Source organism: Ictalurus punctatus, chromosome 6, assembly GCF_001660625.3.
Source record: "Ictalurus punctatus breed USDA103 chromosome 6, Coco_2.0, whole genome shotgun sequence".
NCBI classification, from domain to species: Eukaryota; Metazoa; Chordata; class Actinopteri; order Siluriformes; family Ictaluridae; genus Ictalurus; species Ictalurus punctatus.
Window position 1 is genome coordinate 17,596,235 of NC_030421.2, and position 12,368 is coordinate 17,608,602.

General features: G+C 38.1%; 1 protein-coding gene across 2 annotated transcripts in view; it reads left to right on the forward strand.

Annotated features, from left to right (window-relative positions):
• fstl1b (follistatin-like 1b) overlaps window positions 1-12,368 on the forward strand; it is a 66,784-nt gene that overhangs the window by 43,173 nt on the left and 11,243 nt on the right. For both annotated transcript variants that reach the window (XR_006982681.2, XM_017470164.3), the window contains exons 3-5: window positions 6,453-6,554; window positions 8,967-9,096; window positions 12,227-12,259. Coding sequence is in view for 1 of the 2 variants with exons in the window: in XM_017470164.3 (XP_017325653.2) it covers window positions 6,453-6,554; window positions 8,967-9,096; window positions 12,227-12,259 (265 nt within the window). In the remaining variant the exon portion in view is untranslated. The remainder of the gene's footprint in view (window positions 1-6,452; window positions 6,555-8,966; window positions 9,097-12,226; window positions 12,260-12,368) is intronic.

The following is a 12,368-nucleotide window of genomic DNA, read 5'->3' on the forward strand; positions in this document are numbered from 1 at the left end:
ATGTGAATTCATGAGCCAGTAGTATACAAGTGGGCAGGACTGTGGTGTTTTTGGTTGGTTGAAAAAAAATGGGTGAACTAATTATTAAGTAACAGTCACAATGATTACGTTTACATGGAAAGCAATAATCTAATTATTGACCTTATTCTGAATAAGATAATATTGTGATTAAGGTGTTTACATGAGTTGCTTTTAGAATATTTATTTCATGTTCCTGTTTTACATGTTATAGAACATAGATCGATTAACGTCACGTCATTACGTCTACGCACCACGCCGTCCGATGTTCCCTCCAGAATTTCACGTATCAACATACAGTTCGTCTTCGTTATCGTACCGTATACAGTTTTGGGTGTTTTTATTTTCAAGTGCATTTAATTATTTGTCATGCTATACGTGCTAATAGACGACTGCTTGAATTCGTGGGCTGCGTCCCAAACCGCGTACTTACCGTCTATATAGTAGCCGAGATACATGTATTTCACCTACTATATAGAAGGTAAGTACGAGCTTTGGGACGCAGCCGTGCTCTCTTGTTTGCCGTAAAACGGTTGAACACTGCCGTGTGTGTATGTGTTCTGTCACAAAATGCGGTGAAAACTCCCACACGACGTTGATAATGTGATTAAGGTGTGTACATGTCTGTAATGCACATCGATAATGTGACTAAAACGGGAATACTCCACATGTCTTAATTTGATTTGTGTTTACTTCGAGTATGACTTTAATCAGATTAAGGTAATAAAAAATTGCTGTTTACAAGCTAGTTTCTTAATCAGAGTATTGTCTTAATCAGGTTAATATTGGATTATTGTTGTCCATGTAAATGTACTGAGTGACTTTTGTCTCATTGATTTCTTACTGTTGCTTGGCACAGTTGAGCTGAAGAGATCCGAGTTAAGAACCCAACAGTGAAAGTTTAGGTTTACAGTACTGGGATTTGAACTCGCAAACTTCCAATCAGTAGTCGACAGCTCTTGTTTGCAATGTTGTCAGCTCTGGGAAAAATTGGAGCAAGGCTATCTCCAGAGGTTTTCTGTTGCTGAGCTGATAGGCACAAGTAATGAAATGCTACTCTAGAATCCAGGAAATGAAATGAGGAATCTTTCATTTGATGGTAATGTACTGCCTTTCTCTCTCAATTGAACTACCAAACACAAGACATAATGAGAATAAAAGCACACAAACTCCGAAAAAATTGTTCATTAGTGCTTTTAGTGAACATACAAATCAAAAAAGTTTTCCTTAATAGCTTTCCAGGTGCATGAACACGGCTAAATGAAAACACAGAAACGTTTGAATGAAAAGCTTACCAGACAGTGTATAAAAAGCCAAAAATACCAGAAGCCGTACATCTGTTGCTGAATAACAAATGTTGTTCTGCACTGCACATGAGGGCACTAGGTAGGGAATTGAGATTCTTTGTATTATGTTATATGCAGGCTGAATAAGAAGGGATATTTGGATTTGCCCCAACTCGAACATGGCAGATTTTGTTCAGTTAAATCTGTGAAACTGTGGTGTTGCCTCTAGCACTTCTTGAATTCTGTGCTGGTGGAGAAGCGACTGCGTGTGATCAATCAGCGGTCTGCACTAATTTTAGCTCCAGTAATAAGCCTAAGCTCTCAACTCAGCTCACATGGTACCAGGGCAAGTATGGCACAATACAGTATGTATCACAATATTTTGTTTGATAACAGAGTGCCAAAGAGTAAAGGGTGTATTTCTTTAAAAAAATAATAATAATAAAAAAAAAGTACAGGAAAAGAGGCAAAAAAAAAAAAAAGTATTTTAACATCCAGTCAGCTAATTGTTAAAGATAGAGTTGGTATACATGTACTGATGATGACCTGCCCACTCTGTACTCTATGATAAGTGTGTTGTTACATAATTCTCTATATCTATGTTATGTAAGGAATAAAAACACTTTGGGATGGTTATAGGAAAATAATCAGTGATTAGTTGTTGTGATCCGTTATTACCCCATAGTTGATTATTTTCCAATAGCAGCATGCCTTGAAGTATTTTATATCACATCATACTCAGCACATCATACATTTCCTCAGTTTATAGCTAGAATTAATGTCCATGAAACAAGTTCCTGTTCTCACTTACATTATATCAGCTATAAACCCTCGCCAGCCTATCATTTATTTTTCTCTTTCTTGAAGTTAGTAAGACAAAAAAGAACACTGCTTGTCCTGTTACAGAGAAACCACAATGTGTAAGGGTGGAAACTTAACACTTGACACTTGAGACTCCTTCCATCGATCGATCGATCCATCCATTTTATGTGCTGGAGCCTGTCGCAGGGAACTCGGGACACAAGGCGGGGGACACCCTGGATGGGGTGCCAATCCATCGCAGGGCACAATCACACATACATTCACACACTACGGACAATTTGGAAATGCCAGTCAGCCTTCAATGCATATCTTTGGACTGGGGGAGGAAACCGGAGTACCCGAAAAAACCCCGAAGCACGGGGAAACGGGATTTGAACCCTCAACCCCAGCGATGTGGGTCAAACCACTAAGCCACCATGCAGCCGCAAAATCTGACCCGAAAACTCGGTTTATAAATCATTATTATAAGCTTACCATTGCAAATCAGGGTAAGGAAAGGAGACAGTTTTGAACACTGACTTGCTCAGTAATTGATTTTTGTTCATTTTTAACCAAAAAAAAAGATCCGTACTGCAGCTTTAACCGTAAGAACGCTAAGTTTTTCCTTCATGAAATAACATCTGTTTTTTAAAATCATTGATCATTTGCAATACAAAGTCCTTGTGAATGAATTATTACTATAGTAGCGATAAACTATTAGAACGAGCGGATTATAAATCATATCGTTAATAGGTACGTGACGAACTGCTTCCTTCATTATTAACACACAAATAATCTATGTACATCACTTAGGAAAGCTCTAAATAAGAGAATGTATTATTGCTGTTGGTTTACAGTAGCAGCAATAAGGATGCTGATGTGTGTGTGTGTGTGTATGTGTGAGAGAGAGAGAGAGTCTATTTTCTGATAATAATTAGTTGTTTTTTTTTGTTTTGTTTTGTTTTGTTTTGTTTTGTTTTTGCTGTGGTGGCACTTTTCTAATTCTCACTTGCGTCGCTGAGTTTGATAGGTCAGTCTCCTGCTTCACTAGCTGCTGTGCTCCAGTTGAAGGCTCGTCCGTGCTGTGTGTGAGTCGAACACAATTCCCCCCCTTAGGAGTGCCATTTGTTACGGTGCAGGAGAGAAGAGCTTTATACCCCACATGCCCTTCTTTTCAAGGAGAACATCCTGTTGTCAGGGTAACAAGAGGCAGGTGGCCTGATGGGAGTTTGTGGGAAGCGGAGAGAGTTCTGCCATTTATAGAGAGTGATATTTATCCTCCCTCCTGAGACTGTGTGTGTGTGTGTGTGTGTGTGTGTGTGTGTGTGTGTGTGTGTGTGTGTGTGTCTGCATATGTGTGTGGGTTTCCTGTTCTTTTGAAATGACTGGCTTTTCAACTGTATTATCAAACCATCATATCCTTCAGGTCGTGGTTTCAAGTAGGTTGACTATAAAGAGAGAAAACACTGAACAATTTCTTTTTAAGATATATATTTAAGTCATAAAGCATAAACTTTTATTTGGATCACAGTAATCAGACTCAGATTAATTTTTTAAAGTTTATTTTGGCTTATTCTATGAATACTTTCATTATTTTTTAATTAGACATAAAATATTCTTGTAAAAGTTGATGCCTAAATACTTTGCATACATTTTGTGCATCTTTAGTGCTTTTTGTGCTCTCTTTCTCAGCACTCATTTTTTGTTTTGTTATTATGTTCACTGAAATGTAGATAGCATTTTTATTCGATTGATTTGAATTAATTATATATTAAAAAAGAATTATTTACATCGATCAGCCATACCATCAAAACCACCTGCCTAATATTGTATAGGTCCTCCTTGTGCTGCTAAAACAGCTCTGACCCATCAAGGCATGGACTCCACAAGACCTCTGAAGGTGTACTGTGGTATCCCGCACCAAGACGTTAGCAGCAGATCCTGTAAGTCCTGTAAGTTGCCTCCATGGATCAGGCTTGTTTGTCCAGCACATCCCACAGATGCTCGATCGGGCAATTTGGAGGCCAAGTCAACATCTTCAACTCTTTGTCATGTTCCTCAAACCATTCCTGAACATTTTTTGCAGTGTGGCAGGACACATTATCCTGCTGAAAGAGGCCACTGCCATTAGAGAATACTGTTGCCATGAAGGGGTGCACTTGGACCGCAACAATGTTTAGGTAGGTGGTTTGTGTCAAAGTAACATCCACATGAATGCCAGGACACAAGGTTTCCTAGCAGAACATTGCCCAGAGCATCACACTGCCTCGGCTGACTTGCCTTCTTCCCATAGTGCATCCTGGCATCATCTCTTCCCCAGGTAAGTGATGCACACACACAGCCATCCACATGATGTAAAAGAAAATGTGATTTATGACCATGCCACCTTCTTCCATTTCTCCATGTTCTGATGCTTGCATGCTCATTGCGCGTTCTGCGGTGGACAGGGGTCAGCATGGACACTCAGACATGCAGACACTCCCCATATACAGCAAGCTGTGATGCACTGTGTGTTCTGACACCTTTCTGTCATAACCAGCGTTGACTTTTTCAGCAGTCTGTGCTACAATAGCTCTTCTGTGGGATCAGACCAGACAGGCTAGCCTTCGCTGCCCACACACCCCAATGAGTCTTGGGCGCCCATGACCCTATCGCCGGTTCAGCAGTTGTCCTTACGTGAATTACTTTTGGTAGTTACTAACCACTGCATACCGGGAACACCCACAAGACCTGCTGTTTTGGAGATTATCTGACCCAGTCATCTAGCCATCACAATTTGGCCCTTGTTGAAGTCGCTCAGATCCTTATTCTTTCCCATTTTTCCTGCTTCCAACACATCAACTTTGAGAACTGAATGTTCACTTGCTGCCTAATATATCCCACCCTTGACAGGTGCCATTGTAACGAGATAATCAATGTTATTCACGTCACCTCTCAGTGGTTTCGATGTTATGACTAACGAGTGTAAATACAACTGCATATAAACGTATGATATATATATATATATATATATATATATATATATATATATATATATATATATATATATATATAATATATAACTCATTGCAGGCTTTTTTTTATTTCATCATTGCCATCACCACAGAAATGTAAACCAGAATAATTGTAAAGAGTGAAGTGCTGAAGTGCTACTTATGTTTGGCCGTTATCCACTTCTGAAATGAATACAACACGTGGGGACTTAGCAAATGCTGACTGTTACTTTGAATATCTGTTTGGTAAAAATCCCATGATGTTCCCCAAAAAAACTTATGTCATCTCCTAAGGCCCAATGTAAAGAACATTCTGGATCCCAGCCTTGCTTACACTAACAAGCTCTCCAACGGAAGCTACTTAACCAGATCTGGAGCTGTGGTACAGCTTTGAGAAACACCTCTAGTCCTGAGATGAGCAACGCTCAGTGAAGATAAAGACCAGGCCAACTGAGCAACTTTTGTATTTATGCAATCACTCCATCTAGTGTTGAGCTTGTGTAATGGAGTCCTTTAAGAACCCTTTGCAACATGCATACTCTGGGTGAAAATAATGGGCCAAGCAAATAGTGCATGAAATTGAGTTATTTAAATGTATTTTAATGAATAAAAGGTTAACATATAAATAAAGACTGAAGCAACATAATTTAATATGGAATAGCTTTTGCTTTAAAAAAACAAAAAAAAACACTTTTTTTTAAAAAAACTTACACTTTTATTATATTCACACAGCTTATTAAAAAAGCAACTTGTACTATTTTCTTTGCTGTAACTCCCACATTAACTCCTATGTAATAGAGTTTTAGCCTTCTGTTATGGTATCCATTGCTTATTTGTGATAGCATGAGGATATGTTTTTTGTTGTTGTTTTGTTTATTTATTTATTTTTACTTCGGTGCGCGTCTGAAAATGTAAATGTACAAATAACGAAGGGTAACCATACACACAGCCTTTTACACGTGGACATCAGGGTTGATCCATTCAGTTTTAGCAGCCTCCATCTGAAAGATTCATTAGGGAGCAAAATAGAGCAATAAAGTCTGGGCCATGAATTCTGCTACTGACAAAATGTGCTAGTTATAAGTAATTCTTCTTTTAATCCCAATTAATCCCATTTCAGTTCAAGTTGTAACACTACAAAATGTGAGAGAGTGCAAAGGGGGTGAATGTAAGATACTGTATGGCAAAAGCACAGTTTGGAAATAAAAACTTTTTTGGCAAATAGAACCTTGCCCCATATATTTTCGAGTATATTATATATCTGTATAAATAATGTGTGTGTGTGTGTGTGTGTGTGTGTGTGTGTGTGTGTGTGTGTGTGTGTGTGTGTGTGTGTGTGTGTGTTTCTCTGCAGGAAACTCAGAGCAAGTCGAAGGTGTGTGCTAATGTGTTCTGCGGTGCAGGGAGAGAATGTGCAGTGACAGAGAAAGGCGAACCCAGCTGCTTGTGTATTGAGGTAAGGAGTAGAGAATATTAATCCTCCATTTCATCATATCATCAGATCATATAAGGATAATTTAAGACATCTTTATGATGTACAATATGTGTCCTGATGTTCAGTCTGATATTTAGCATCAACAGAATAATGGAACTATATTAAGAAAAGTTACAAGTTCATGTATACTTACAAAAACAAAATAGGGAAAGAATGAAAAGAATTAAATGGTTGTTACAAAAAATTAGATTTTATGATCTGATTACTAATTACAGTGTGAAACAATGGCGTTTTTTTTTTTTTTTTAAATCGAGATTATGATACTTCTTTTTCTCTTCTGAAATTTGGAGTTATCAGCTGTTACCATGGGGGTTTTTAACTTAAGCTTTAAAATGAAATCTTATTAATTGGACCACTTTAGCTTTAACATTCACTTTAACAATTGAGCCATTTAAAATACATTAAACAAACTTCACAAACACTTGACTACAGTATGAAGTACATAACCATCAACATGTCTCAAAAACCACAGAGCCACAAAACCATTGTCTTTCCAACAAAGAAACAAAAACAGAAATATAAAAATAATAACTGAATATAACATAGTGTACATCTAATGAAAATCATACAGATACAGGTGAAGAGCATTAAACATGAGAATGAGGGAAATGTGATCTCAGTGGCTTTTGACTTTCACTGATGGGGCAGTAGTGGTTTGGTGGTTAAGGCTCTGGGTTACTGATCGGAAGGCTGCGGTTTCAAACCCCAGCACTGCTAGGCTGCCACTGTTTTGCCTTTGAGCAAGGCCCTCTCTGCTACAGGGGCGCTGTATCATTTCTGACCCTGCACTCTGACCCCAGCTTCCTGACATGCTGAGTTATGCGAAGAAATGAATTTCACTGTGCATATGTATATATGACCATTAAAGACTCATTATCTCTTGGGATTTTCACACATGACAGTCAGAAAGGTGTGACATTTTTTTTTTAATCCAGTGAGCAGCAGTTCTGCAGGAGGAAACACTTTGTTGATGAGAGAGGGCAGAGGAGAATGGCCAAACCTGTTCGAATGTGACAGGCAGTAACTCAAATAACCCCTCTTGTTCAAGTTCACTGATTTTATTGTCATTTCAATCATATACAGCTGGTACAGTACTTAGTGAAACGAAACAACGTTCCTCCAGGGCCATGGTGCTACATAAAAACAACACACTAACCACATGAGATGACACAGAACTAAATAAGATCTACCATTGTGAGGAGAAAAGCATGTTAAAACGAACAACATGTTGAACCTTGGGGCAGATGGGCTACAATAGCAGAAGACCACATTGAGTTCCACTCCTGTCAGCCAGTAACAGGAATCTGAGGCTACAGTAAACTGGTTAGTTAAGGATTGGAGTAAACATCACCTGTTTTTGTTTTTTGTTGTTTTTTTTCAAATTTTTAACTATCCAGAAGAACAAAAAGAAAAAAATATATAGCTTTAACATGAAAAGAAATTATTATTCATAAGAAAGCATTATTTCCACTAGAAAATAAAATATAATACACCATCTATGTGAAATAAACCAAACATTAAATAGATCATAAATCTCATGTGTGTAGCCGCATAATGCGCTGAACAGTAGGAGCTTCTCTGATCATAGACCATAGCTGTACCAAGAACTTGCACAAGGTGAATACTAATACAGCAGTTTATTGTCTTCTTCACTCTTGTACATTAATATCTAGCAATCCAACTCAGAGGAATTAATATCCATTATAATCCTTAATAGGAATCTGGAAAATTGCCAATTTGTTTTCTTGGAATGGATTAATACTGTAAATATAATGCTTTTATTGTTTTATTTTTTACATTTTTTTAATGGGTGAAATATACTTGGGCGTTCCTAAATATACCTGCGCTCAGCGCCAAACTCTCACCTTGTGTGTGAAAAAAACACTGATCATTTATTCGTACTCCATATTTGATTCAATTATTCCAGATCACTGATTTAAACCTTCAGTGTTTGATCGGTGCTTGCTAGCAATTACTGCTCTGTCTTTCTCATTTAAAGATTAAATAACAACTAAAGATATGTATTTACCCTTGATAAAACTCTTGATAGTATGTTATTGATGCAGTAGTTTTTTCTCAGTTCCCATAATAAGGAATGTTTTGGTGGGGTTTTCTAAATACAGTACAGTACTAGGCTGTCAGCTGTGTTTCACTGATTATCTCTTTACCAAAGAGAGATAGATAGGGTAATCATAGAGTAATAGAATTAAAATAATTCATGGTAGAAAATTGTGTACAAATAATATAGATAAAGTTTGAATGTTACTGTAGATGCAATGCATAATTTTTGAGGACGCTTTTAAGAACCTAATAAAAAGTTTTTAAAAAACCCAACTCTGAACGTTTCGCTCTCTGTGTCTCTTTGTCTCTCAGCAATGTAAACCTCATAAGCGCTCTGTGTGTGGCAGTAACGGGAAAACCTACAGAAACCACTGCGAGCTTCACAGAGACGCCTGCCTTACTGGACTCAAGATCCAGGTGGCACATGATGGCCACTGCAAAGGTGAGCAAGGGAAAGTAGCAGAGAGGAGCCTATGGCGCACTGAATCTCATTTTCTACACTGGAATGGAGAAAATACAGGGAATGTCATCTCATTTTCTTACATGTAGGAGCACCTAGAGGGCACTTCATCTCATTCTCTTATATACTGGGGAGCTTATAGGGCACTGCATCTCATTTTCTCCACTGGAAGTGCACTGTAGAGGGCATTTCATCATGTTTCCTTGCCTATAGGTGACTCTGTAGGGCACTGCATGTCATTTTAGAGGCCACTTCATCATGACTTCTCACATGTAGCAACACCCTAGAGGGCATGTTTTGGTTTGGGTTTTTTTCCCATTTGTTTTTCTCCATTTTCAGCAATTGGGGCACTTTATCACATTTTTCAACTGTGGTCAAGGGCACCCAATAAAGCATTTCATCATGTTTTATGTGCCATATGGGCACCCTAGAGGGCACTTTATCATATTTAATCTACAACATGGGCACTCTAGAGGGCACTTAATTATGTTTTGTTTTCCATAGGGGCACCCTAGTGGGAACTTTCTCAGTGTTTTGTTTTTGCTCAGTATGTATTGCTTTTGGCGCATGGTGGCTTAGTGGTTAGTGAATGGGTGTGTGAATGCGTGTGAGTGTGCCCTGCGATGGATTGGCACCCTGTCCAGGGTGTACCCCGCCTTGTGCCCGATGCTTCCTGGGATAGGCTCCAGGTTCTCCCGTGACCCTGAAGAACAATAAGCGGTATAGAAGATGGATGGATGGATGTATTGCTTTCTTTTGGTTTTATACAGGGTGCTAGAACCTTGTGGTGCTCAATATATGGCATCCACAGAAAGAAAATAAAAACTAAGCCTGTTCTGAACATCATTCAGTGCATAAAACACCTGACAAAGGCATGGGTTTAGACATGGATTAAACTAGCTGTGACAAGTCTTTCAGAATATGGAGCCTAAGGTGCAGTTCTGAAGCTAATTTTGAAAATATCTTTTTAATGAATAAGCTTTCCCATGGTGCCATGGTCTTTCTGTTGTAGGTGGCAAAAGATTGCTTTTAAATATAATTGACTGATTAAATCCCCAGAACGATTTAAAGCTGTTGGGGACCCTCAGGGGTCCATAACATTTTAATGTATTTACATTGGTGGAAATCACCACTATCCCACCATTATCAAGCTTATAATTATAAGCCAGTTTGACTGATCACTTAAATGAAATGTATTTAATCCAAACCTCAATAATGTATACACAAGCACCCTGTAAATAATGCCAACTTAAACCTAATTGAGCAGTTTTAATACAAGTGTATTACGAATGAAACATGCAGAATGAAAAAGGCTCCAAAGAATATAAAAAATATTATTGTATACATTTAAATAATGAGCCTAATATTTATATTGTTATTAATTATATTTGTAGACTAACTCTGTGCGCCATCAAATATCCATGGAATGTTTTTGTTACTGGCTGTAAAAAGTTTGAAAACCCCTGTTTTAAAGGCATGCATTATTGTACATGGAGTTGTTCTCACTAAACAAGGTGTATAGTCTGATCTTTATAACAGATTTATCTCAGTTTCCTGATAAGCCTGCACTTACTTACGTGTGGAACAGTAACTAAACTCTAGCAGTTAGCTGGCTCTAGACTGGGTGTTTGCTCATATTTTTATCCTCAAATACAAATGTATATGTGTGTCCAATCTTTTGAATATAAAATGGTGCCAAAAGAGAATCTCAACTGACCTTGATATTGTATTAAACAATCTAATTGTATTGTTACTTGAAAAGTTGCAGTGGTAATGTCTATTTGATGTCATGGACATTTGCTTGATATCTACTTTAATGTTTATCATTGATTATTAGAGATTATTGCAATTTTTAAAATTATTTTATGACAGAAGTACCATTGTTTCAATGTAAATAGCAAGCTCAGGTGAGGAATGCCGGAATCTGGACTGATCAAGGAATTATCAGTAAGATGTGATGAGCAGATATAAATCAGCTGGAACCAGCGTGAACCGCTGAACTGATTAGCATGAAGTCATTACCTGAGGGTTGAACAGTAACCAGGCAGCTCTGTCAGATGCCAAACAGATAACACATTATCAGATCAGTCTGTACTTTTCTCAGATGGTGTTCCCTATGTCAAACGTTCTATTATAAAGTCTAGTATTTTATAATTGGAGGTTTTTTCAACAGTACAGGGCAATACAGTATCATACCGGCTGTCTGATGTGTTATTTTAAATGTAATTTGTTAATAAGAGACATAGAATGAGTTAAACATCATTGTTAGTGCTTTACTGTTATTGTCTTAACACACTGGTGATATGGAGACTGTGCTACCAGAAAAGTCTAGAGGTGCTACTGGAAAAGTCTATGGGTGCTACCGGAAAAGCCTAGTGGTGCTACCGGAAAAGCCTAGAGGTGCTACCAGAAAGGTCTAGAGGTGCTACCAGAAAAGTCTAGGGCAGAAAAGTCTAAAGGTGCTACCAGAAAAGTCTAGGGGTGCTACCGGAAATGTCTAGGGGTTCTACAAGAAATGTCTACGGGTGCTACCGGAAATGTCTAGGGGTGCTAGCGGAAATGTCTAGGGGTGCTACCGGAAATATCTAGGGGTGCTCCTGGAAATGTCTAGGGGTGCTACCGGAAATGTCTTGGAGTTCTCCCGGAAAAGTCTAGGGATGATACTGGAAAAACCTGGAGGTGCTCGCGGAAATGTCTAGGGGTGCTACCAGAAAAGTCTAAAGGTGCTCCTGAAAAAGTCTAGGGGTGCTAAAAGAAATCTCTTTTTTTTTTTAAAAAATAATAAAAATAGATCATACAAATTATTCCAGTAGCCACTAAGTGAACCTGTTTCATACAGCATTTAGTTCTTACAGCATTTCAAATAAACTACAGAAATTGCATATCATTGAAATGAATCATAGTAGTGCAATTTCTATATATACATCATTGTTTTGTTGATTGTAGCCACATAATTGTATTTAGCAAATATCAGTGTCCATATGTATGCGAGTCACTGCTGTTTATCATGGACATTTAAGTGATTTAGTTTAAATGCGTTCTGTAATGTAAGCATGTTTTTTTCCTTTGTGCAGAAATTAAGCCTGGAATTTCTCTTTTTTTTCTGTTGCAGAGAGGAAAACAGAGAAAGCTGCTGCCAGTCCAGGTGAGTGTAGAGTCTGATAGCTCTCCTCTTCCACAAATTAACCGATCAGTTCCCTTGTTGCTGATCAGCAGAATAAGCTCATTGCTACATCCAGATGAGGATGGGTTCC